Consider the following 27,341-nt stretch of genomic DNA (forward strand, 5'->3'; position numbering starts at 1 on the left):
TTTAGATCATGGCAATTTTTTGGTCAGAGCGCCCTCTAGTTTTGTGGAGAATCATGTTCATTTGGAATGCTCTGATTGGATGGAAGTTCAAGCCTAGCAAGGTGTGATAGAATTGGCCTGTTATGTTCAGATTCAAATAAGCATGAACCACTAATTTGACAGGGAAGTGATACTTATAATGCAGCAAGCTGTTCTAATTGCTGTTGTGGTAGAGTTTTTCTATTTTCCTGTCAAATGCATTTATTGGTCCACTGAAAAATGAAAATAATGTTCCCTGTAACTTAGACTCTTATTGATCAAGGCATTTTAAAAATCATGGGTGTTAACTCCCCTCAAGTTATGACCCGTTGTCCCCTACAGAATAATGGTTGCATCTAATATTAAAATAAAGATGGCGGAGTATAGCGTTGATTCATCTCGTTCTACTCTGGATTACTTGGAGTCAATAAAGATCCTAGAAAGTTAGTATTTATATGCCTGTGTGTTTTTTGTTTGTTTGTTTTTTCACTGTCTTTGACTTTCCCAGTATGTTTGTTGCTGTTGACAACAATTCAGTCCTCTGCCAGGCTTCAGTCAATGTTTTTCTTCACTACCTACCCAACTCCTCGTCGGGCACTATGTAGCTGGTGTGGTATATTTATCACAGACAGTAGGGCAATTGTCACATTTAGTGCTCCAAGAAAATATTCTCTGTCCATGTGTATTTATATAAATAGATGCAGTTTCTTTGGCTTGAATAACGATCACTGGCTTCGTACATACAGGTATACTGGTTTACCTGTTTCTAGTTGAAATATAGCCAATCTTATTAACCAAGACAGTTGGACATTTGCCACATGTCACAACACTCATTTCCAAGTGCCATAGCTTGAAACAAGTAGTCAAATCTGATATTGGCTGGAGCTTTAGTTTATATGGACATGGTAAATGGCAAACTAGATGGTCAGAAAGTAATAAAAATAATCACAGCTTTACTCCACCCACCCCAATATGAAGTAAAAGGCTGTTTATAAGGCCATGTATGATGGTTTCATTTTTCTTATGGAAAACAATTTTAATTAAAAACTTCTATGCTCCTGTACCCAACCGTGGGGGTTCATCACACTAAACAACAGGTGTCACTATTACTAAGATAAATGTACTTTTTTTTCATTAAAATTACTGAATGCTTATACATATGTACTAAAACGTTAGTTAACATTTAATATCAGGCAATGCATTGGTTCATTACCCTGGCTACGTGTTAAAATGGTTATGAATTCATTTTGGATAAGTACGTACATAACCGACCAATCTTGGACTTTATTTCAATATGTTGGTCAGGGTTCTGACCCTGTGTATTTTTCGGTGGGTACCGTTTAATTTCACCACCCTGGCTACGTGTTAAAATGGGTATGAATTCATTTTGGATAAGTACGTACATAACCGACCAATCTTGGACTTTATTTCAATATGTTGGTCAGGGTTCTGACCCTGTGTATTTTTCGGTGGGTACCGTTTAATTTCATTACCCTGGCTACGTGTTAAAATGGTTATGAATTCACTCTGGATAAGTACGTACATAACCGACCAATCTTGGACTTTATTTCAATATGTTGGTCAGGGTTCAGACCCTGTGTATTTTTCGGTGGGTACCGTTTAATTTCATTACCCTGGCTACGTGTTAAAATGGTTATGAATTCACTCTGGATAAGTACGTACATAACCGACCAATCTTGGACTTTATTTCAATATGTTGGTCAGGGTTCTGACCCTGTGTATTTTTCGGTGGGTACCGTTTAATTTCATTACCCTGGCTACGTGTTAAAATGGTTATGAATTCACTCTGGATAAGTACGTACATAACCGACCAATCTTGGACTTTATTTCAATATGTTGGTCAGGGTTCAGACCCTGTGTATTTTTCGGTGGGTACCGTTTAATTTCATTACCCTGGCTACGTGTTAAAATGGTTATGAATTCACTCTGGATAAGTACGTACATAACCGACCAATCTTGGACTTTATTTCAATATGTTGGTCAGGGTTCAGACCTTGTGTATTTTTCGGTGGGTACCGTTTAATTTCATTACCCTGGCTACGTGTTAAAATGGTTATGAATTCACTCTGGATAAGTACGTACATAACCGACCAATCTTGGACTTTATTTCAATGTGTTGGTCAGGGTTCTGACCCTGTGTATTTTTCGGTGGGTACCGTTTAATTTCATTACCCTGGCTACGTGTTAAAATGGTTATGAATTCATTTTGGATAAGTACGTACATAACCGACCAATCTTGGACTTTATTTTGCATGCAGGTAAGGTACACCTACAGACATAACTGTGGACATTCAGTTCTTTTTATTTAGATCATGGCAATTTTTTGGTCAGAGCGCCCTCTAGTTTTGTGGAGAATCATGTTCATTTGGAATGCTCTGATTGGATGGAAGTTCATGCCTAGCAAGGTGTGATAGAATTGGCCTGTTATGTTCAGATTCAAATAAGCATGAACCACTAATTTGACAGGGAAGTGATACTTATAATGCAGCAAGCTGTTCTAATTGCTGTTGTGGTAGAGTTTTTCTATTTTCCTGTCAAATGCATTTATTGGTCCACTGAAAAATGAAAATAATGTTCCCTGTAACTTAGACTCTTATTGATCAAGGCATTTTAAAAATCATGGGTGTTAACTCCCCTCAAGTTATGACCCGTTGTCCCCTACAGAATAATGGTTGCATCTAATATTAAAATAAAGATGGCGGAGTATAGCGTTGATTCATCTCGTTCTACTCTGGATTACTTGGAGTCAATAAAGATCCTAGAAAGTTAGTATTTATATGCCTGTGTGTTTTTTGTTTGTTTGTTTTTTCACTGTCTTTGACTTTCCCAGTATGTTTGTTGCTGTTGACAACAATTCAGTCCTCTGCCAGGCTTCAGTCAATGTTTTTCTTCACTACCTACCCAACTCCTCGTCGGGCACTATGTAGCTGGTGTGGTATATTTATCACAGACAGTAGGGCAATTGTCACATTTAGTGCTCCAAGAAAATATTCTCTGTCCATGTGTATTTATATAAATAGATGCAGTTTCTTTGGCTTGAATAACGATCACTGGCTTCGTACATACAGGTATACTGGTTTACCTGTTTCTAGTTGAAATATAGCCAATCTTATTAACCAAGACAGTTGGACATTTGCCACATGTCACAACACTCATTTCCAAGTGCCATAGCTTGAAACAAGTAGTCAAATCTGATATTGGCTGGAGCTTTAGTTTATATGGACATGGTAAATGGCAAACTAGATGGTCAGAAAGTAATAAAAATAATCACAGCTTTACTCCACCCACCCCAATATGAAGTAAAAGGCTGTTTATAAGGCCATGTATGATGGTTTCATTTTTCTTATGGAAAACAATTTTAATTAAAAACTTCTATGCTCCTGTACCCAACCGTGGGGGTTCATCACACTAAACAACAGGTGTCACTATTACTAAGATAAATGTACTTTTTTTTCATTAAAATTACTGAATGCTTATACATATGTACTAAAACGTTAGTTAACATTTAATATCAGGCAATGCATTGGTTCATTACCCTGGCTACGTGTTAAAATGGTTATGAATTCATTTTGGATAAGTACGTACATAACCGACCAATCTTGGACTTTATTTCAATATGTTGGTCAGGGTTCTGACCCTGTGTATTTTTCGGTGGGTACCGTTTAATTTCACCACCCTGGCTACGTGTTAAAATGGGTATGAATTCATTTTGGATAAGTACGTACATAACCGACCAATCTTGGACTTTATTTCAATATGTTGGTCAGGGTTCTGACCCTGTGTATTTTTCGGTGGGTACCGTTTAATTTCATTACCCTGGCTACGTGTTAAAATGGTTATGAATTCACTCTGGATAAGTACGTACATAACCGACCAATCTTGGACTTTATTTCAATATGTTGGTCAGGGTTCAGACCCTGTGTATTTTTCGGTGGGTACCGTTTAATTTCATTACCCTGGCTACGTGTTAAAATGGTTATGAATTCACTCTGGATAAGTACGTACATAACCGACCAATCTTGGACTTTATTTCAATATGTTGGTCAGGGTTCAGACCCTGTGTATTTTTCGGTGGGTACCGTTTAATTTCATTACCCTGGCTACGTGTTAAAATGGTTATGAATTCACTCTGGATAAGTACGTACATAACCGACCAATCTTGGACTTTATATTTCAATGTGTTGGTCAGGGTTCTGACCCTGTGTATTTTTCGGTGGGTACCGTTTAATTTCATTACCCTGGCTACGTGTTAAAATGGTTATGAATTCATTTTGGATAAGTACGTACATAACCGACCAATCTTGGACTTTATTTCAATATGTTGGTCAGGGTTCTGACCCTGTGTATTTTTCGGTGGGTACCGTTTAATTTCATTACCCTGGCTACGTGTTAAAATGGTTATGAATTCATTTTGGATAAGTACGTACATAACCGACCAATCTTGGACTTTATTTTGCATGCAGGTAAGGTACACCTACAGACATAACTGTGGACATTCAGTTCTTTTTATTTAGATCATGGCAATTTTTTGGTCAGAGCGCCCTCTAGTTTTGTGGAGAATCATGTTCATTTGGAATGCTCTGATTGGATGGAAGTTCAAGCCTAGCAAGGTGTGATAGAATTGGCCTGTTATGTTCAGATTCAAATAAGCATGAACCACTAATTTGACAGGGAAGTGATACTTATAATGCAGCAAGCTGTTCTAATTGCTGTTGTGGTAGAGTTTTTCTATTTTCCTGTCAAATGCATTTATTGGTCCACTGAAAAATGAAAATAATGTTCCCTGTAACTTAGACTCTTATTGATCAAGGCATTTTAAAAATCATGGGTGTTAACTCCCCTCAAGTTATGACCCGTTGTCCCCTACAGAATAATGGTTGCATCTAATATTAAAATAAAGATGGCGGAGTATAGCGTTGATTCATCTCGTTCTACTCTGGATTACTTGGAGTCAATAAAGATCCTAGAAAGTTAGTATTTATATGCCTGTGTGTTTTTTGTTTGTTTGTTTTTTCACTGTCTTTGACTTTCCCAGTATGTTTGTTGCTGTTGACAACAATTCAGTCCTCTGCCAGGCTTCAGTCAATGTTTTTCTTCACTACCTACCCAACTCCTCGTCGGGCACTATGTAGCTGGTGTGGTATATTTATCACAGACAGTAGGGCAATTGTCACATTTAGTGCTCCAAGAAAATATTCTCTGTCCATGTGTATTTATATAAATAGATGCAGTTTCTTTGGCTTGAATAACGATCACTGGCTTCGTACATACAGGTATACTGGTTTACCTGTTTCTAGTTGAAATATAGCCAATCTTATTAACCAAGACAGTTGGACATTTGCCACATGTCACAACACTCATTTCCAAGTGCCATAGCTTGAAACAAGTAGTCAAATCTGATATTGGCTGGAGCTTTAGTTTATATGGACATGGTAAATGGCAAACTAGATGGTCAGAAAGTAATAAAAATAATCACAGCTTTACTCCACCCACCCCAATATGAAGTAAAAGGCTGTTTATAAGGCCATGTATGATGGTTTCATTTTTCTTATGGAAAACAATTTTAATTAAAAACTTCTATGCTCCTGTACCCAACCGTGGGGGTTCATCACACTAAACAACAGGTGTCACTATTACTAAGATAAATGTACTTTTTTTTCATTAAAATTACTGAATGCTTATACATATGTACTAAAACGTTAGTTAACATTTAATATCAGGCAATGCATTGGTTCATTACCCTGGCTACGTGTTAAAATGGTTATGAATTCATTTTGGATAAGTACGTACATAACCGACCAATCTTGGACTTTATTTCAATATGTTGGTCAGGGTTCTGACCCTGTGTATTTTTCGGTGGGTACCGTTTAATTTCACCACCCTGGCTACGTGTTAAAATGGGTATGAATTCATTTTGGATAAGTACGTACATAACCGACCAATCTTGGACTTTATTTCAATATGTTGGTCAGGGTTCTGACCCTGTGTATTTTTCGGTGGGTACCGTTTAATTTCATTACCCTGGCTACGTGTTAAAATGGTTATGAATTCATTTTGGATAAGTACGTACATAACCGACCAATCTTGGACTTTATTTTGCATGCAGGTAAGGTACACCTACAGACATAACTGTGGACATTCAGTTCTTTTTATTTAGATCATGGCAATTTTTTGGTCAGAGCGCCCTCTAGTTTTGTGGAGAATCATGTTCATTTGGAATGCTCTGATTGGATGGAAGTTCAAGCCTAGCAAGGTGTGATAGAATTGGCCTGTTATGTTCAGATTCAAATAAGCATGAACCACTAATTTGACAGGGAAGTGATACTTATAATGCAGCAAGCTGTTCTAATTGCTGTTGTGGTAGAGTTTTTCTATTTTCCTGTCAAATGCATTTATTGGTCCACTGAAAAATGAAAATAATGTTCCCTGTAACTTAGACTCTTATTGATCAAGGCATTTTAAAAATCATGGGTGTTAACTCCCCTCAAGTTATGACCCGTTGTCCCCTACAGAATAATGGTTGCATCTAATATTAAAATAAAGATGGCGGAGTATAGCGTTGATTCATCTCGTTCTACTCTGGATTACTTGGAGTCAATAAAGATCCTAGAAAGTTAGTATTTATATGCCTGTGTGTTTTTTGTTTGTTTGTTTTTTCACTGTCTTTGACTTTCCCAGTATGTTTGTTGCTGTTGACAACAATTCAGTCCTCTGCCAGGCTTCAGTCAATGTTTTTCTTCACTACCTACCCAACTCCTCGTCGGGCACTATGTAGCTGGTGTGGTATATTTATCACAGACAGTAGGGCAATTGTCACATTTAGTGCTCCAAGAAAATATTCTCTGTCCATGTGTATTTATATAAATAGATGCAGTTTCTTTGGCTTGAATAACGATCACTGGCTTCGTACATACAGGTATACTGGTTTACCTGTTTCTAGTTGAAATATAGCCAATCTTATTAACCAAGACAGTTGGACATTTGCCACATGTCACAACACTCATTTCCAAGTGCCATAGCTTGAAACAAGTAGTCAAATCTGATATTGGCTGGAGCTTTAGTTTATATGGACATGGTAAATGGCAAACTAGATGGTCAGAAAGTAATAAAAATAATCACAGCTTTACTCCACCCACCCCAATATGAAGTAAAAGGCTGTTTATAAGGCCATGTATGATGGTTTCATTTTTCTTATGGAAAACAATTTTAATTAAAAACTTCTATGCTCCTGTACCCAACCGTGGGGGTTCATCACACTAAACAACAGGTGTCACTATTACTAAGATAAATGTACTTTTTTTTCATTAAAATTACTGAATGCTTATACATATGTACTAAAACGTTAGTTAACATTTAATATCAGGCAATGCATTGGTTCATTACCCTGGCTACGTGTTAAAATGGTTATGAATTCATTTTGGATAAGTACGTACATAACCGACCAATCTTGGACTTTATTTCAATATGTTGGTCAGGGTTCTGACCCTGTGTATTTTTCGGTGGGTACCGTTTAATTTCACCACCCTGGCTACGTGTTAAAATGGGTATGAATTCATTTTGGATAAGTACGTACATAACCGACCAATCTTGGACTTTATTTCAATATGTTGGTCAGGGTTCTGACCCTGTGTATTTTTCGGTGGGTACCGTTTAATTTCATTACCCTGGCTACGTGTTAAAATGGTTATGAATTCACTCTGGATAAGTACGTACATAACCGACCAATCTTGGACTTTATTTCAATATGTTGGTCAGGGTTCAGACCCTGTGTATTTTTCGGTGGGTACCGTTTAATTTCATTACCCTGGCTACGTGTTAAAATGGTTATGAATTCACTCTGGATAAGTACGTACATAACCGACCAATCTTGGACTTTATTTCAATATGTTGGTCAGGGTTCAGACCCTGTGTATTTTTCGGTGGGTACCGTTTAATTTCATTACCCTGGCTACGTGTTAAAATGGTTATGAATTCACTCTGGATAAGTACGTACATAACCGACCAATCTTGGACTTTATATTTCAATGTGTTGGTCAGGGTTCTGACCCTGTGTATTTTTCGGTGGGTACCGTTTAATTTCATTACCCTGGCTACGTGTTAAAATGGTTATGAATTCATTTTGGATAAGTACGTACATAACCGACCAATCTTGGACTTTATTTCAATATGTTGGTCAGGGTTCTGACCCTGTGTATTTTTCGGTGGGTACCGTTTAATTTCATTACCCTGGCTACGTGTTAAAATGGTTATGAATTCATTTTGGATAAGTACGTACATAACCGACCAATCTTGGACTTTATTTTGCATGCAGGTAAGGTACACCTACAGACATAACTGTGGACATTCAGTTCTTTTTATTTAGATCATGGCAATTTTTTGGTCAGAGCGCCCTCTAGTTTTGTGGAGAATCATGTTCATTTGGAATGCTCTGATTGGATGGAAGTTCAAGCCTAGCAAGGTGTGATAGAATTGGCCTGTTATGTTCAGATTCAAATAAGCATGAACCACTAATTTGACAGGGAAGTGATACTTATAATGCAGCAAGCTGTTCTAATTGCTGTTGTGGTAGAGTTTTTCTATTTTCCTGTCAAATGCATTTATTGGTCCACTGAAAAATGAAAATAATGTTCCCTGTAACTTAGACTCTTATTGATCAAGGCATTTTAAAAATCATGGGTGTTAACTCCCCTCAAGTTATGACCCGTTGTCCCCTACAGAATAATGGTTGCATCTAATATTAAAATAAAGATGGCGGAGTATAGCGTTGATTCATCTCGTTCTACTCTGGATTACTTGGAGTCAATAAAGATCCTAGAAAGTTAGTATTTATATGCCTGTGTGTTTTTTGTTTGTTTGTTTTTTCACTGTCTTTGACTTTCCCAGTATGTTTGTTGCTGTTGACAACAATTCAGTCCTCTGCCAGGCTTCAGTCAATGTTTTTCTTCACTACCTACCCAACTCCTCGTCGGGCACTATGTAGCTGGTGTGGTATATTTATCACAGACAGTAGGGCAATTGTCACATTTAGTGCTCCAAGAAAATATTCTCTGTCCATGTGTATTTATATAAATAGATGCAGTTTCTTTGGCTTGAATAACGATCACTGGCTTCGTACATACAGGTATACTGGTTTACCTGTTTCTAGTTGAAATATAGCCAATCTTATTAACCAAGACAGTTGGACATTTGCCACATGTCACAACACTCATTTCCAAGTGCCATAGCTTGAAACAAGTAGTCAAATCTGATATTGGCTGGAGCTTTAGTTTATATGGACATGGTAAATGGCAAACTAGATGGTCAGAAAGTAATAAAAATAATCACAGCTTTACTCCACCCACCCCAATATGAAGTAAAAGGCTGTTTATAAGGCCATGTATGATGGTTTCATTTTTCTTATGGAAAACAATTTTAATTAAAAACTTCTATGCTCCTGTACCCAACCGTGGGGGTTCATCACACTAAACAACAGGTGTCACTATTACTAAGATAAATGTACTTTTTTTTCATTAAAATTACTGATATATATATATATATATATATATATATATAGACATATGACATATCGAGTGTTGATATGAATATTGATGAAATATAGCGCATGTTTGCATCTCCTCTGAGTTGTTAGTTAAATTATTTTCACTTTGGTGTTTTTCATAGTTAGTAATCATGAAAATTATACTGTAACGAGCGCACGTCTGTCTGTATTTGCTTATGAATAAAATGGAACGTAATTTTATATTGCATTCATGTAGATTTGATGCGTGTGCTGCATGAAATGCATTAACATCACTGGAATTCATCAATAGACCTGTTTCAAAAAGCACCCGCCGATATATAATGTAAACTACTCTCAGATGAGCGGTGCATATTCAAAGACATGATTAACAGTTAAGTCATAACATTTGCTTTCAAGAAAAACAAAATATTCGCCAACATGGTTTATCTGCATTGGTTGAATGCGAAATATTTCTATTGGCTTTGAGTATTGGTCTGTGGTCAGTAATGTTGTGAATAGTCTGAAACTAAGCAAACTTAAGCAAACTTACTAAGCAAACTGCTATACTCAATCTTTGTCTAAATTTGGGCTTGAAGAAAATTGAAAAGAATCTATGAATTTGCAAGCACTATCAAAGTAGTGGTAACATAAGTACATTCAGATTCACCTACTATACTTCAACTATTGGTGTAAATGTTTGTTATGATATAACTGCATTCATGTCTTAGTACTGCGCGTTTCGGGTAGATTACAATACAGGTGCCAGATGCTAAAGTTTTTGAAATAAACGTATTGAACATTTCCAATGATGTTAGTACATTTCATACAACACGCGGTTCAAATCTATGATGAAATGCACTATAATTTCGACAATTTTCCGGAAACGTGTATAACAGAAGGCCGTAGCCTCGCTCTGGCGTTTTATAAAGTATGTTACTTTTTACCCGTGATGCGGTGTATCAAAACTGTAACTTGAAACGCGCTGTATACACTCTCCACAGATCGGGGCTTCGCTGTCTTGTGAAGCATTCACACTGTTTATAACGTCTTATGTATGTTAATGCTGATGCATCGGAAGTAGTACTGACTTTTTTCTGCTTTGTTTTTTAGACTATGGTCTCTAAATGAAAATCTTTCAATGTTTTTGATTGGATATGATGTTATTTCTCCTTGTGCGTTTATAACTCCGTACGATAGAATTCCAGAACACTTATCGCAGTATTGCGAGTATCAGACTCACTAAGTAATCTCTTCCAAATTTTATAATATTAATAAGTCGTTCAAAAGTTCTTAATATCATTTTGAAATGGATATTTATGCCTGATTAGCGCACAATGTCATATGTTGTATGTTGTTATGGATACATACCTCACCGATGTGGGGAAAAGTTCTGCGGTATATATAACAATTGTTCCCATACTAATTTTCACAAGCAGCTTAGCAAGAACTACAGCTACAAATAACAACTCGTATGTACCTGGCAACAAATATGATAAATTATACGAGACGATAATTAAAATGTATTCAATACAATTTTGAATTACGAGTGGCCAAATGGCGGCATTTATATTCAGACAAATGTTTGAATAATTATTTTCTACCTACAAGTTGTATATTGAAGGTTGCAATTTACCAGAAATACCACCAAACAACAAAACGGCTCCAGTGAGTATCAATGATATGCATTGTACTAATCGTCGCTGATATCTTTGAAGTAACCACAAGTTCAAAAACACAGCCGGTATTTCAACTGCAGCAGTGAATATGAAAATGGCATAAGGATTCTTCTTTGCAAAAAAGTTGGCGTTCATAGAAATACCAAAATACATCATTCCAGTTGCGAACCTGGAAAGTATAATGAATATAACAACAACATCCGCTCTCACTTAAACTTTACATAAAATGGCATGAAAGTTACAAATTTTAGTATTTTTGTGTTAATCACACATTCTCTGAGATGAAAAGTATCCATGTGTTTATATATCCGTTACCACGTTTGTGTTGTTCGATGTGTCAGGTGATCTTTGAATATGAATTTTATGTTGCTTTGTATGTCGCATTTATTTTACAATTATTAACATTGATAAAACAATCTATGTCATGTACATAATATTGATATGCTATTTACAAATATGTTACCAATACAATTTGCCATCGTAAGCTTTGGAAGAGACATATAACAGACGCAATGGGGAAAATGACATTACTTTTAGTGTTTAAAATATCCCTCTAATTTGTTTATTATATCAAAATTCATAGAACATTTTTACAGAATACGAAAACAAAGGTTATTTATTGAAACTCGATTCAAATATATACCTTTAAATTAGTGTTGCAGTGTATACAGATGTAAATGATTAAAATTGCATTTAATGTTTGTGGTGTGTTATATGTAGAAACACGATAACGTTTATGTATTTGTTAAACGAACTCACCAACATAATGATATATTTAGAATTCGTTTTCTGATAACGGGTGTCTTGAGCAGTGATAATAGTGACTTGCGTTCAGGCTGCTTCTGTGTTTGAAGTAAGAAGTTCGTGTTAGGTTTAAAAAACACCCGTGACAGCCGGATAAAAAGTTGTACACAGCTAGATAAGCATATGACGATAGTTATATTCCAAAATACGGTACAATGTATGACCTACCACCATCGAGCATAAGAAAACAGTATCCATCATCTCTTCGTTCATTGGTTCTCCATTTATGTTTGTAGCTCTTTTTATAATGTTTCTGGCTTTGGTTATTTCACCGGCTTGCAAAAGCCATCTAACAGATTCTTCCATAACCCTGCACAATTATTCGTTGGCAAATTTTATAAAACAAATGAATACAAAAGTTTCAACTATTGAACATAAGCAGGTTGTTATAATCAATTCCCAGCAAACAACAGCAAGTAATACTCAACTACTTAGCAAAGCGTTGTGCTATTGCACTTAATTTAAATTAGACTTAATTAAACTATTCATTATTCTATAATAATTACATTTCTGTATAACTCACCAAATATACGGTATGTATAGTAGACAAACTACACCACTTATGAATTGAAGTACTCTCCAGTTCCCATGAACAATATATGCTGTTATTCCAAGAAACACATATCCTGTTGAGTAAGACAATGTGCAGCCACTGGATACAAGAGGTCTTCGTATTGAGGGTGTGGCTTCCATTGCTGAAATGGGGTTGAATTTTACAATGCATTCTGACTTTGTTTGTAACATTAACTGCATTTATTTAATAAAATGTTTTATTATTTTAGAAGAATTCCAGACTTTGCTAATCGGGACATTATACAATTGAAAACATTATCAGTGTTTAAATCGTCGAAGCTGGAATGAAAACAATTTTTGAAAAAATACATTTGTTACTTGTTTCTTTGATCTTCTCAAACAGGCAATCAGCAGGTAATCAGTTAAGTGTGAGCTACAAGATTACTAATATTGAATTGATATCTGATATTTGTCCATAGATATTGAATATCGTGTGATCGCATAATTTCCGTTTTAGAACTGAGTATTGATCCTCATATTTCCTTCAAAATGAATTTAACATTTGTAAAAATAAATACATTATCCTTGTTTTCGTTTTGCGTCACGTTTTACTATTGAAATACCATATATGTCAATGCCAAATATACTGAAATAAATACTTACCAAGTACATACATTATCATAAAAATAGCTGATATTGACATTGCTGACAAAAACGTTCCTGTGATGAATAGGATGAAAGAAGGGACAAACGCCGTAGAAATACCGAATATAAAAGACAGTGTGCCTGCAATAAGCACTGTTGGCTTCCTCCCATACCTTCAGAAAATAAGATGGTACATGACTACAAGATTCTGGAGCTGCAGAATCGTCGAGTATTTTGATAGACGTCTTCTTGATATAAAGATTTGATTCTGGTATTTCTCAATATCAATAAAAAATGGGTACGATTAAGTGTGATTATGCATGCTTAATATGTGTTTTAATATTATGTCTAATCATACTGTATACTTACACGTCAGCAAACTGTCCGAATATTAAGCAACCAATAAGTTCTCCAAATGCGCTTACAGATTTCGATATTTGTTTCATAAAATCCTTCTTACAAACTAAATCAAACTGCAATATATATATATATATATATATAATATAAATATATAATATATAATATATATATATATATATATATATATTAGGAAATATCCGCGTATGTGCACCAAAATAACGTCAATGGTGTTATTGGTATTGGTATTGGCACTAGTAAAATTGGATTTGAATGAGCCCCCCCCCCCCCCCCCCAACCAGAATATAATTTGACATATCTAGTGTATGTGTTTTGAATAAAACATTGTAAATTAGTACAGACTTGAGATTATCATATCTAAAATTAAGGTGTTTAAAAAATTGAACTTACAAAGGACCTTTCTTGTCAATAGTACTAGAAAGGTAGGATTAACAAAGGCCCTCTATTAATTGCATGCGCAAAACTTTCATTGTCAGTCTCAGGCCCCTGTTTGTCATTTGAGTGATTGGTCGTTTTAAGTGAATAGGAAATAAACCTATCTGAGAATGGTTATTTCAAATCAAAACTATAATTGATGATTATATTAAACATATATTGCTTACATTACATTAACATAATCTACATAATTTTCTCCAAAAATGTTTTTCTCATTGTTAAATGGTGAGTGTATTTATTACTTCATTTACACTTTTGTTACATTACCAATGTACGTTGTATTATCTTTTCCATGTCAAAGGAGGTATTGCAAATACTTTAAAATAGCTACATGACATTTTAGCGAAGTTGGCTCAATGTACGAAGTAACAGAATCTGAATTTAGCTAAAGTGCCAACAACCTTACTGTGAGAATATACATTTTAGCTTGAATAAACGAAATGTCAGATTAGCCAATTAGCAAGCTAATGCTTGATATGTGTCACAGTATAATGATATTACAATGCCTTCCTCTAAAGAATGCGATTTCTGTTGTCCTTACCTCTGTGACAACAGTGCTGGCCAAGTACCGCTTATCATAAATCCATCCTTGATCACATTTACGTGTAATGTTGGAGGACTGGCATGTGCGTGAAAATCCATCATGTGCTGAAATGTTTGTATTTGTTAAATTGGTACCTGGATCATACATTATACATGAATCCCATTCCAGCCTACCTTTCACATAGTAAGAAGGTATGAAACATTTTTTCAGCTGTGAGTTTTCGGAATATGTTTGGTTGTCAGCCACACGGCAGTAATGATCAACGGATGCACTGTAAAATGTGTTTCCAATACTGAACCATGCATGTGGGAATATTCCAAGGCAGAACAAAAAAAACTGGGACTTCTGGAATCTTCCAAAATCTTTGATGACACTTAGAGATTCAACGACCGCCATCTATACGTATTACAAAATAAAAAAAATAACATACATAGTATATATGTAAGATTAGAAAGCACGTAATGAGTCAGACCGAACAAATGAAATTCCATCACGAAATATAATTAATTGGCAACATTTAAGCATAAATGCTTCTTCTTATGTCCAGAAATTTACTTACACTTAGATAAAGTGTAGTTATACACTTAGATAAAAAAATATTCGGAAATGGGCCCCTATGATTCACAACTCTGGAAGGTTTAAATATACTTATCCGCCGCCAAGATGAGAGCGAAGGAGCCACAAATACAAATGAGTACAACCCAGTGAATATTATATAGAATTCTGGCACATCACAACATAATTTAGTGCAGAGATTTAGTGAACGTTCATTCTATTTATGTATTCACATCAGATGGCTTAAAATAGTAAATCTGCATTAACAACAATGCTGCTGATCGAATAAATAAATGTATGTGTGTTATTTTAACACTTTTAGTCCAGTTCCAATCAGAATTGGCGAACTGACACGTTTTCTGATAATGAAGAATAGAAATGAATTAATACGATGTGTTAATATGATATATTAAACTTATCGAAGATGATGATTTGCGAACTAATCCCTGCATGTGATGTTTACATATTATAATGATGTATTGTAACAGCGTGTTTGAACAAATACGTTAACCATTTAACTCTCTATTGCTACACATATATCCTGACCGCCATCGTCCAGTCGAGTAAGCACTGCTGTACTTACCTTTTTATCATTATTCAACTGAACAAAACCATTATCATGCCTTAAAACAATGAGAACGAAAATAACCACCCAATAGAGTGGTACGCCACATCATGTTACTCCGTTCCTGATACCGTGCTCTCAATTCACAAACAAGATTCATGCTCAAACTCACATGGTCCGTGCCGTGATGCTGTTATGTTGGGGCAATTCATTTGATGTACACTTAGTCTACGTCATCAAAATGTTTCCCGGAAGCTGTGCATGACTGTACTGTATTACATTAATGTATTCATAAACTGACGTCAGTCATGCGTTATGATATATATTGCCGGTAAAATCTGAGCGGAGCGAAATTACAACTCAGTATAGTCACTATAGACAATTACAGTGCAGGTAAAAAAAGTATTACGAGATCCTTTCGTCAATAAGCACAGTGCGATTCTTGTTGTGATTATCAACAATTATTGCTTTACACTCACTGTAACCGTCATTGCTTGGTGACTACGCCGAGTTGTCGTTTCTCACTGTTCAGTTGTTACGGGTAGTATGTTCATGCTATTTTTTATTCAAAATGATCTTTATTAAAAGACATTTTTCCTGCTGAAATGCAATGAAAACGTATGACGGTGGTTGAATAGGCGACTGTTCCAATGTAAGTAGACAATAAAGACCGGTAAATAACAAATTCAAACAAATATTCTCAATTTTTCATGCCGCTTATGTGTATTTGATGGCATTGACAATAGACCCTATTCGCTAATGGTCGCGCCCCAGTAGCGTGCTATAGGCCACTATCGCGACTAATGTTTCCGATACATACCGGCTCTCTCGCTCTCTAATTCGAATTCCATATTTCAAATTGTAAAATAGCGTTTTCATGTACATAAATAAAACTATGTAGTTAACTCTGCTGGTGGGCAATTTTTTTGTTCGAAAGCAACTGGAACCGAGTAGGTTTATTTCTAACCAAGAAGACATATTTTTATGTTTTATGAATGTATTACCATCTAATTACTGTAGGGAGGTACTCACTACATGCTATTTTGAACTGTTTTGTTTGTTTGGTTTTGGGTTTTAGTGCAGCTTGCGTATTGTCTTCTTCACTGACACGCAATATATACTATTTTGAGCTGACTTAATCTATGTCAGTTAGTATGGTATGGTTAACCCATTTCGCCTGTAGTGTCGAGGCGCTAGACTGTGTGTGTGAGTTTGAATCTTGTCTTGCGTGTTTGTGAATGTTTATGATATTCAGAATCCATGGTTTGCGAATAACCGATATATATATATATATATTCAAACAGTATGCCGTCGCATCGACCTTCACTGCGCGTCGGTCGATACTTCCGCTGTACTGTTTTCGTGTATACTTTGAGGCATCCTCGTAATAACCTCATATCATTATTACTAATATTACTAATATTATTATTATTATTATTATTATTATTATTATTATTATTATTATACTGATACGAGGAATTGTAATTATTTTAAACAATATTACCTAACTATATAAGACATATTTTTTAGAGTGTTTAATGCATAGAGCACACATGCATACACGACGAAATTGAACAATATTCTTGATCTCGCGTAATACATTGTACTCAACATTTATTTCATTTTTCAATCTGTAAGTAATAACATAAACTAGGAAACTGGTATTTAACTTTTGTAAACGAATTCGAATATCGGATCAAGAGGTACATCCAATAGCAACAATTCTTGTATCTTTAGAAAGTTAACTAGATACAGATGTGCAAGATATAGCACCACAGGAACCGCTCTCGGCAGGATTATTGATCCACACTGTATTATTTGTCACTAATAACGCTGCAGTAACAAGTAGGTGTTAAGAGATATACCAAATTACATCACTGAATCTAGCAAGTAAATTGGTACAGGTAGTATATTTTCAGGTTAAACAACTGCGAAAACATGACCGTGCGTAATGAGGTAATTGACCACACCATTAGCGGTTGTTTTGGCAACTATTGCTATTGTACTATTGCGTAAAGCGCAATTACATATGGGAAGGACATTAAAATAATGCGTATCGAACTGTTCGCCATGGTTTTTACGCGGTCGACGTACGTTTTCTAAAACTCGCGAGTATGGGCAGGGTGCAAAACAATACGAGTTGAGGCAAAACATGTCATCACAGCAATGCGTGCAGTACAGTACTGCTTTTTATGTACTTTTAATAACAGTGTAAAAGTGTGAGATTCAGTTCCAGAGACCGGAGACGCCGAGTAGGTGACTTGAGTGGGTGACCCGACGGTAGAGATGAAGTTATTAATAAAGTGAAAGTCTAGCCTGCAAAGCAAGTTAAAAGCCGACGTCTCATTATACTTTTAACTGAAAACAATTATAAATACTACCCCAATGGTTTGGTTGAACGAGCGTTCCTTTCAGTTATTAATTTGTTATTGAATACTCCCCGAAGCTGTTCAGGAATATATCAGGTTTTGGATTTTTGTTGGTTATTGGTTTATTGTTAATCTGCATACAATGTAGTAACAATATATACAGAAGGGATGATTCAACTGTTGGCTGTCTTAAACATGATCATGCTCAGTTTAAATGACTTTAAGGAGAATCCAGGAGTACTATTTTTATTGTTGCCACAATGAATTCTGATTTGAGTCGCTCATGAACACTTTCAAATTGAATCACGATAAACTGCGAGGCAGATTATAATACAATCATAGCATTGAGTTGTACTTTACATTTTATTGTCCCAAGTTTTCTTTGTTCCAAGGAATATTCATTTGATGTTCGATAGCATGAACTAGGCAATGCAAATCTATCTTCACTATCAAATATGCAAATGTCAAATATGTATTACATTAAATAAATCTATATCTCAGCAGATAATCTATGATGATTGTATAAGTATTGCAGGTTCTATTCTTGCAGAGTTGTATTCATGGGATGTATGTGTGCTCAAGACAAGCTGTATGTGCTCTTCATTATTTTTATTCGATTCAAGTATCCTGGAAAATAATAGAGAGTAGATTATTCTAGGTCATTCTTCCAATATGTATAAGGCAACAACACTTGTAACAATAACAACTTGTAACAATAGCTAAGACATGTATTAGTACTCAATATACCTCACATATCGCACGTCCAGGGTTAATTTATTTCTTTGGCTTATAAACCCTTTGCTCGACATGATAGCTTAAATGCGTATGTATATTATGGATAAAATTTGAAAACAACAATAAAACATCAATAAACGTGTTGAACTTATTGAATCATTGTCTAGATGTACAACACCATGCATAATATTTAATCAATTTACTTCTGGGAATTTTCTACTTCTTCGATAGTATCGGGCGCTGGCTTGTTCATTGTATCAGGGAGAAGAAGGATGAACAGTCCGGATATAATACATGGGACACTCAATGATGCGATTGGAGCAAGGTACCACACATAGTCTAACAGCAAGAGAAATGGTGCAATAATATCACCAAGAAAATTGAATACATGTCCAACCCCAACAGCAGCATTCCTTTCGAGAAAAATAGAGATGATTGAAATAATAAATACAGCATTTTGTGTCTATAATTATGTGTAAGGTGAAATTTGAATGATTCAAGAGTTTTATATATGTTTAACACCTCAAATGCTGGAATATCACGTGATCTGATGTATGCGAGATACAACTGGATAATTAGTGAGTTAAGGATTTACAGTCAGATATAACACCATACATAGTCAATATCCATAAATAATGCATAAATGAAATTACAAGTTTAAGTCTATACAAAACAGCAATGTAATTCAGCAATGTAATCCAGCAAAACAGCAATGAAATCCAAATTTTCCATCAGAAGTCTAACAAACTCTCGACAAGTACACAACTTTCAAATAATGGAAAAAAACAACTCGCAAGTAAATCAAATCTACAAGTGAAACACAAGAAATTAATATGATAATGAATTGTCTTCGGATTTATGGATGAGTCAGAACTCCTTATTTTTCTGTAGCTATATTTTATTTTTAGCGCTAAGTTATACGAGTTACATCATATGGTTTTCATGGAACATACTCAACAACGTGGCAGAAAAAGTCATAATTAGTTTTAGTTTTTCAAATATTAATGAAATTAAAGGTAAGTTGTTATCAGAATAGTCACACTAATTAGCGTCTTAGAATTACCACGAGACAGAGGAATGATACAGTGCTGAATAATATTTTCGAATCTATATTGTTTATTCTGTTATGGATACACACCTGACCGGGGTTGGGAAAAGCTCGGACGTATAAATATAAACTGTACCAATACTGATTTTTATAAAGAACTTAGCAAGCACTACTGATACGAATAGCAATCCATCAATACCTGGAAAGACAGAGAGTATGATAATGTATATTGTACTGGTAAACGAAGTCATTGTACATATGATTTTGTGTGAATTCGTTGATAAATATGAATTTACCAGAGATACCACCAATCAGCAGAACTGATCCAGACAGTATTAATGATATACTTTGTGTTAACCGTCGTTGATAATTGTTAAGTAGCCAACAGTTCAGAAGTGCAGCGGGAATTTCAACTGCAGCAGTTAACACGAAAATAATGTAGGGATTCTTGGCAAACAAGTTGGAGTTAACAGATATTCCAAAATACATTAATCCAATTGCAAACCTGAAAAGAAGAACATATCAACTATATTTATGTCAACGTAAAACTTATAAAATCAGTTATCAGCAATGTCAAATAAAAAAAAGAAAAACTTACACTGTCACTTTGTCGAAATAGTATACGATGTGTGTAAGGTATATCAGCATTGACATAATTACTTGTTTTATAAAACAGTTGTTAAATTACTTTTTTAATAGTTGGATATCCGCTCAAAATAAAGTATTAGACATTGTGTTCATAGCATTTAAAAATGTAGGCAAGTTTGGAAATCATACTACTACATATCAAATACATTTGACTGTATGGACGATAGAGCAAATTAATATATTACTTTTTAGTATGTTAAATGCATAGTTTGCTGTGCATTTTTTAAAGATGAAATGTTAAGTACTTATTTGATCTTAGAAAAAGCATTACATGTTTTAATTACATGATACTACAAGTATATCAGTGGGGTCCACTTGAATATATATTAACCTATATATGATGTGAAATAAAATTATATAATTATGCGTGCATGACCTTCTTTTGAAATACACTCACCAACAAAATGATATATTTATAATTCTTTTTCGGATAACAGGTGTCTTGAAAAGTGTAAATATTGACTTGCGTTCAGGCTGTTTCTGAATTGGAATACACTTTTGTATTATTGTTATGTTATTCAGAGAGCTATAGTTACTTATGATAGAACATTGTTCAGATGTGACTTATACTGTATTTGTATTGATTTCAGAATGTGGATGCAGCTGTATATATTGCTACACATAGGTTTGTTTATGAACACATATATCAATTCCACTAATACTTATTGTAACGTGTTTTACCCATGCCGTTTTTATAAGGACGTGACTGTCTTTCAACAAGGTAGGGGAATTTTGAGTGAAATTAGTTCACTCTTAAACGTGTATATATAATAGGGCTTTGTAGTAATTAAATCACGCAATATAATAGATACCATTTGTTATTATTATTTACCAAGTACACAATGTTGATGGCTAGGATGCATTGTTGCCAGCGTACCCAGTTGTCAAATGTCAAATTGGCCTTGCTTGACATCGGCACAATATGGCAGTTTCATAGATTCTTTAGACATGAAGTCAGTAAAGCTGTAGCCACGAACAATAACGCAATTGTTATGGCCAAATAACGTTATACTAATTTGCTATTGTACAGTGTGTCGCCCTCTGTAGTTGAGATTTGGTAAGGTGGCTATTTATAGCACCGGGAAAAAGCAGAGAGAAATGGCGGATCGCAGCATGTCTTGCTAGTGTTTTGACGCATTTGCATGAATTGCAGCAGTCGAGTGAACTACACTAAGCGAAGTTTAGGTTGTTGGTTGTTGGGGTCTAATATTACGGTGAGCCGAACTGCTGACTTTTTCGATGTTTGTTTGAGGTCATTGCTTCGTATACATGTGACTCGTGTTTACCGATCACGCTAGTCTTTACGCTTTACGATCTACTGCGTGTAATTCCATGTATTTCTAAGATGTGTTGTGATATCTTTACCTTTTGTGAGGTAGTCGCTAACTGTGATGATAGTAATATTACTGTACAAAATGTACATGTATACTATGCATATCAATCGATTATGTGAAATGTATTGTTTACTTATGTGCTTTATTTCTCTGTATACCTTTCAGTCAATCGTTTCTCAGTGGTGGAAAGGAATAAAGTGTCAAGTTCATGTTCGGACATTTGTTTCTTATATTTTTGGAGAGCGCATTGACAACTCCCAATAATCCAACAAGGGACCGATCATTAGCCTTTTTGTTTGCGTCCTACAGCAATGTACAACTCGGTTAGGAAAAGAGCCTAGTTTTACTTCTATATAGTCATGAAAGTATAAGTGTACATGCCTTCAGTTATCAGGGAGTCTGGACAGGGAATACTAGCAATGCAATTTGCTAGGGAAGCACTGGCTGACCAAGAGCATTGGTGTATGGGAATTGTATAGACTAAATGTGAGGTGAAAGTTGAAGCAACCATAAATGACTTGTTATTGGGCCGTGTATTAATTAATTATAGTAGATAGGTTGGTAATACCAAATAATGAGGTGATTGTTAATTATAACTTGCTTGAATGAATTGATTTAGGTATCACTGCTTGTTTATTCACATTCCAGACATTCCCAGTGCAAAGAAGAGAGCGGCCCAAAATATCAATTTTGTTACAGGACAAGATCAGGGAAGAACAACTGATGTGCCAAATAAATTGCTCTATCGTTACATTTTATGTGGTGATAATACACACAGTACAGCGATTTTAATAAACAATATAAATGTGCAAATATCCATAGAAAAGGTCATATTATAAATTTATTCTACCATGTACAGATATTTACGTACCTCTGCTGCTGAATCCTCGAAAGCAAAATCATCCAAGTCTTCGTTTATTGTCTCCCCATTCATCATAGCAGCTCTATTTAAAATACATTTCACTTTTTTATGTTCACCACCCTGCAAAAGCCATCTTACTGATTCTTCCAGAAACCTGTGAAATTATTAAGCTTTGGTGGAGGTAGACAGGTAATTACATCACAGGCGATTATTGGTTTAGTCGCTTTCTGGAATCAATGTTCTGTGACGTAACTTTACTGACATACTCAGCCTTTTCTACAACTGTCGTTCTATTACACACTATTCATTCAAAAAAGAACATTTACATTATTCCCCTATATATATTATTCAATTGTTTGATATGAATCTGTAGCCTACCAGAAATACGGTATGTACAGCAAACATAATAAACCATTTATTAGTTGAAGTACTCTCCAGTTTCCTTGCACTATATATGCTGTTATTCCAAGGAACAAATACCCTGCACCATAAGACAGTGAACATCCTGTGGCAACGAATGGTCTTCGTGATGATGGTGTAGCTTCCATCGCTAAGTGTGAAAAATATTATGTGTGCGTTATAACAATTCATAATCAAATAGTTCATTTGAGCTCACAAACGACTTTCTATAAAAAAAAATGTATAAGAATGTCAATACATATCCCACAGTTGTAAGACTGCTCGTTAGAAAGATATGTTTTTTTTAAAATCTTCATTTTTGTTAACTAACTATACATACAGATAATTGTATATGTTAGTCGACAAGCTTTAGCAATTTTAATTAATAATAGTGGCGTTTCCTCAGTGTAGATGAATTACTTATGATTACATTTCAAATTGTAGGCTTCAATAGGTGATTTTCCGTACAACTGCGAGATCTCGCGAGATGCATGAAAGACGCGCGTCGAACGTCTGCCGCAAAAATCGAACGATTTGATTTTGAACTAGAATTTCTTTATTTCGCAGCTTACATTGACCGGCCGATCTTCGACAGAGGAATATTGCTTCCGAATACCCTTACTTAACCGAAATTACCTATCATTAAATGTGAACAGCACATTATTAAGCTTGGAAATGTCCCCGAAATACTTTCATGTTTGTCGAATCCCACGCGATGTTTGACGCGACTACGACGCTATGACCTTTGTTTGTCCTGTTTTACGTTCGATTTCACGCATAACGCGTGATTCTCGCAGTGAACGGAAAATGGTCTATTAAAGGGGTTTTCAGAGAGTAAATATAGAACATGGACTTATATATGCGTAACTACAATGTATACGCACTCTCTGTTTTTGACATTTTCAAGTCACATAGCTAGACAAATATGTTCCTATTATCCCGATATTCCAAATATCCCAAGCAAACATGCAAATTTAACATGCTCATGTGAAGTGGTTGTGTCTAAGCTAATTCTTGAAACTGTTTTTATCAAGGTTAACTGAGTTAAAGAAATGTTGTTTTTTTCTAATTTGTTGGGGTCTATCAATGAAGAATATTTTACGAGTTGTTATATTCCGGTGAACAGCAAAGATACACCATAGTTTATTGATTAATAAGCAGTAAATTCGGTCTACACGGTTAAGTGGCGATATATTATTCATCAATAATTTTATGTTTATTTTGAATATGTTGGATAAATTTTCAAATTATTGTGTGGCCAGATTTGCTAAATATATTTGCTCCGGGTTATGTTATACACAATTTAAATATTTTCCCTTATAACAGAACATATACAGTTATGTTTAGTAACAAGAGCAGCAGTCGTTATTATATTTTGTTTATAAAGTGTTGTTTAATACTTTTGATAATGTTAATGTTGGGGGTGTCGTCACCTGCGTATGCGTCAGATGGCCATAGCGTGTCATTGTTATAAACAAGCGTCAACCCATGAGGCTTTGCGTCATTAGCGTGTGTTGTTATCGTCGCTTGATACTCAATTCCCGCGCGTGCGCAGGTGACGACCCTCCCTCTTTAAAGTTGATAAAATCGATACTGACCTAGAACATACAATACTAAATAAAATGCTGACGCTGACATTGCTGATAAAAATGTTCCTATAAGAAACGTTGAGAATGACGGGACAAAAGCTGTCGCAATTCCGAATATAAGGGAACAGGTGCTTGCAATATGCACTGCTGGTTTCCTGCCGTACCTGTAGTTAACAGTAAATGATTATAAACATACAAGTGAAAAAGCCATTAGGTTAGCTAGCGATCCGCTCCGCTCAAAAAAAATGTTTTTGGCTGTCGCTATGGTAGAATATGAGCGTAAAGCTAACGTCGATTTATGACTGAAACCGGAGCCCCGTATACAAAGTCACTTCAGAAGTCACTTCACTTTATTACTAGCACGTATTTTTCATAATTACACTACATTTAGTGTTATTTACAGTTCACTCTCTCGTTGGTGCGCAACTTAGCCAAAATATAAAGCATGATCATTTGAACATTTCTATTACAACACTGGTAATATATTTGGGGCAAAAGTATTCAAAAATCTTTTTTTGTATTTTTTTTGTAGCCATGGTAACGGTGGGCCAGGATTTTTTTTTCCGATTTTACCATCCAACTAGAGTGACGGTGTTACCTGCCTGCAAGATATGAACAAAATCGGCCCGATCTAAAATATTACAGAAGAGTTGAAAGCCGTTACGGGTGAAACTATTCAAAAATCTTTTTTTTGGGCTGTTGCCATGGTAAAGGTTGACCAGGAATTTCTTTCAGATTTTACCACCTAACTATAGTTAAGGTGTGTCCTGCCTGCCAAAATAGCAGAGAATAATTAATACATGAAAAAATTGGAAATCACACAGATACACAAAAGGGATTTTAAAGGAAATGCTAGCGGAATGGATCCTCAATATCCATATGAAATATCAGACACAAAACACAGACGATTTCTTTACCTAATACCATGACATCCGTCGCATATAAGCAATTATTAGAAGATATTCATATTTGATTTAAAAATATATGCATATTATGTTCCTTTCCCAAATTGTGTGTTTTCATTGCGTAAGCCTATACATGAACTTACACGTCAGCAAACTGCCCAAATAATAGGCTACCAATAAGTTCTCCGAGAGCGCTTAGAGACTTTGATAGTTGTTTCATAAAATCATTTTTACAAACCAAATCAAACTGAAAATAGACAATATAGTATTATAAATGTGCAATATGATTCAGGCAATATATACACCAACTTACCTCGAACGTCTGTGAAATAGCGTGATGATCTAATTTAAACCTTAGTAAAAAGAGATGTTTACATGGGAACATTTGTCTAGTAATTAGACTTTCTGATTTTCCCCACATCTACCAAGTCATTAAAAACAGTGCAAATGTATGGATTGAATATCCAGCAAATTATAGACTTCGTCAGTATAGAGGGATATTTCTAACAAGGCTAGAGGAAATTTTCTGAATAATAAAGGGATAGTTAAAGCAGGGGGCGTCACCTGCGCATGCGCGGGAATCGAGTCCCAAACGATGCTAAAACGCAAAGACGCATGTGCAGGTTGCTACTTCCCCGCTTTAAGAAGAAACAAAGTTTAATGAACAATTATAATAACGAGGGCTTTCATGACAGACTTACTGCCGTTCTTTGTCACCAGCCATCTGAACGACCTATTCGTATATTTAGCTAGTGTCAATACTGGGTACATTCATTCACGATATACAAATAAAAAATAAACTATGAATAATAAAATTCACACTCTAAGTGGTTACATTATTTGGCGTGTATTACTTCTTACCTCTGTGACAACAGTGCTGTGCAGGTATTGTCTATCGTAAACCCAGCCTCGATCACACATATGTGTACCGTTGGATGGTTGGCATGTATGTGATAACCCATTATTGTTTGGTGGTACACTTTTATTTCTGAAATCTGTAGCATACATTCTACAAGAATCCCATTCCAACCTACCATTTACATAGTGACGAGGTATAGTACAATTCTTCAGCTGTGAGTTAATATAATATGTTTGGTTATCAGTCACACGGCAGTAATGCTCAACGGATGCACTGTAAAATGTGTTTCCAATACTGAAAAATGGATGCGGAAAGATTCCAAGACAGAATAAAAAAAATTGGATCTTCTGGAATCGTCCAAAATCTTTAATGACACTCATTGATTCAACGTCCGCCATCTATACGAGTTATATGGAAAAAAACAGGGAAAATATTTAAAAATATATAGGATATACGTTTGCTAAGTTTCCCAATTTGTTGTCTTTCACAAATAGTTAAATTAGTATACACTAAAATCAGCTTTGTGTAAAGCCCAAAAATGGGAAGGTATAACTGTGAATAAAGTTGCATTATTTGAGTATGTTAGTTGTAGTAGTGGTGGTGGTGAGTGACATACATATAGATAAAAAAATAATTGTTATATAACGCCGTATTAAAACCAAAGTCTTCTGATTACATGAAATCAATACGACGTCATTCACATACCATAGTTGCGTTCCGCTTCCCAGTGTGAGAAATATTACACTTTTTTTATTTTTACACGCCTATAATATTATTTCAGCAAATCGGTACCAACCTATGATATTCCGAATACAGTAAAGTGTGTTCCATTGTGTTGTATCATAGCAGGCACACGTGTATATTGTGTGGTACATTAAAATACTCATGCTAGTTACACAGTGCTTGTAGACACACTGATATATTGAGTTGTGTGTTAGTA

The 27,341-nt window shown here is 35.2% G+C and overlaps 2 protein-coding genes and 1 long non-coding RNA gene across 6 annotated transcripts in view; 1 reads left to right on the forward strand and 2 right to left on the reverse strand.

The window, feature by feature from the left end:
- LOC144351484 (organic cation transporter protein-like) overlaps positions 1-15,861 on the reverse strand; it is a 33,248-nt gene extending 17,387 nt beyond the window's left edge. Inside the window, exons 1-9 of one of the 4 annotated variants that reach the window (XR_014928007.1) lie at positions 15,672-15,861; positions 14,531-14,929; positions 13,546-13,649; positions 13,195-13,349; positions 12,542-12,713; positions 12,187-12,328; positions 11,974-12,056; positions 11,144-11,383; positions 10,907-11,015 (exon numbers count right to left, since the gene is read on the reverse strand). Coding sequence is in view for 3 of the 4 variants with exons in the window: in XM_085494824.1 (XP_085350950.1) it covers positions 10,907-11,015; positions 11,172-11,383; positions 11,974-12,056; positions 12,187-12,328; positions 12,542-12,713; positions 13,195-13,349; positions 13,546-13,649; positions 14,531-14,929 (1,376 nt within the window). In the remaining variant the exon portion in view is untranslated. Of the gene's footprint in view, positions 1-10,906; positions 11,016-11,143; positions 11,384-11,973; positions 12,057-12,186; positions 12,329-12,541; positions 12,714-13,194; positions 13,350-13,545; positions 13,650-14,530; positions 14,930-15,671 lie in introns of those variants that run through there. The other 3 variants (XM_085494824.1, XM_085494825.1, XM_085494826.1) reach the window with 3 other exon arrangements.
- A 5,672-nt stretch (positions 15,862-21,533) lies between these two features.
- Positions 21,534-22,004, forward strand: LOC144343723 (uncharacterized). Its single transcript, XR_013419040.2, has 2 exons — positions 21,534-21,667; positions 21,953-22,004. It is a non-coding gene; the product is annotated as an uncharacterized LOC144343723 (long non-coding RNA).
- Positions 22,005-22,628: 624 nt separating this feature from the next.
- Positions 22,629-26,799, reverse strand: LOC102806434 (organic cation transporter-like protein). The gene is made up of 5 exons (XM_085495107.1): positions 26,404-26,799; positions 25,686-25,789; positions 24,647-24,801; positions 23,028-23,199; positions 22,629-22,803 (listed from the first exon to the last, which is right to left on the reverse strand). Exons 1-5 carry the CDS (start codon positions 26,797-26,799, stop codon positions 22,629-22,631), a joined length of 1,002 nt encoding a protein of 333 aa, XP_085351233.1.
- Between the last annotated feature and the right edge of the window lie 542 nt (positions 26,800-27,341).

The sequence above is a fragment of the Saccoglossus kowalevskii genome, chromosome 21 (assembly GCF_978046115.1).
Source record: "Saccoglossus kowalevskii chromosome 21, keSacKowa6.1, whole genome shotgun sequence".
Lineage (NCBI taxonomy): Eukaryota > Metazoa > Hemichordata > Enteropneusta > Harrimaniidae > Saccoglossus > Saccoglossus kowalevskii.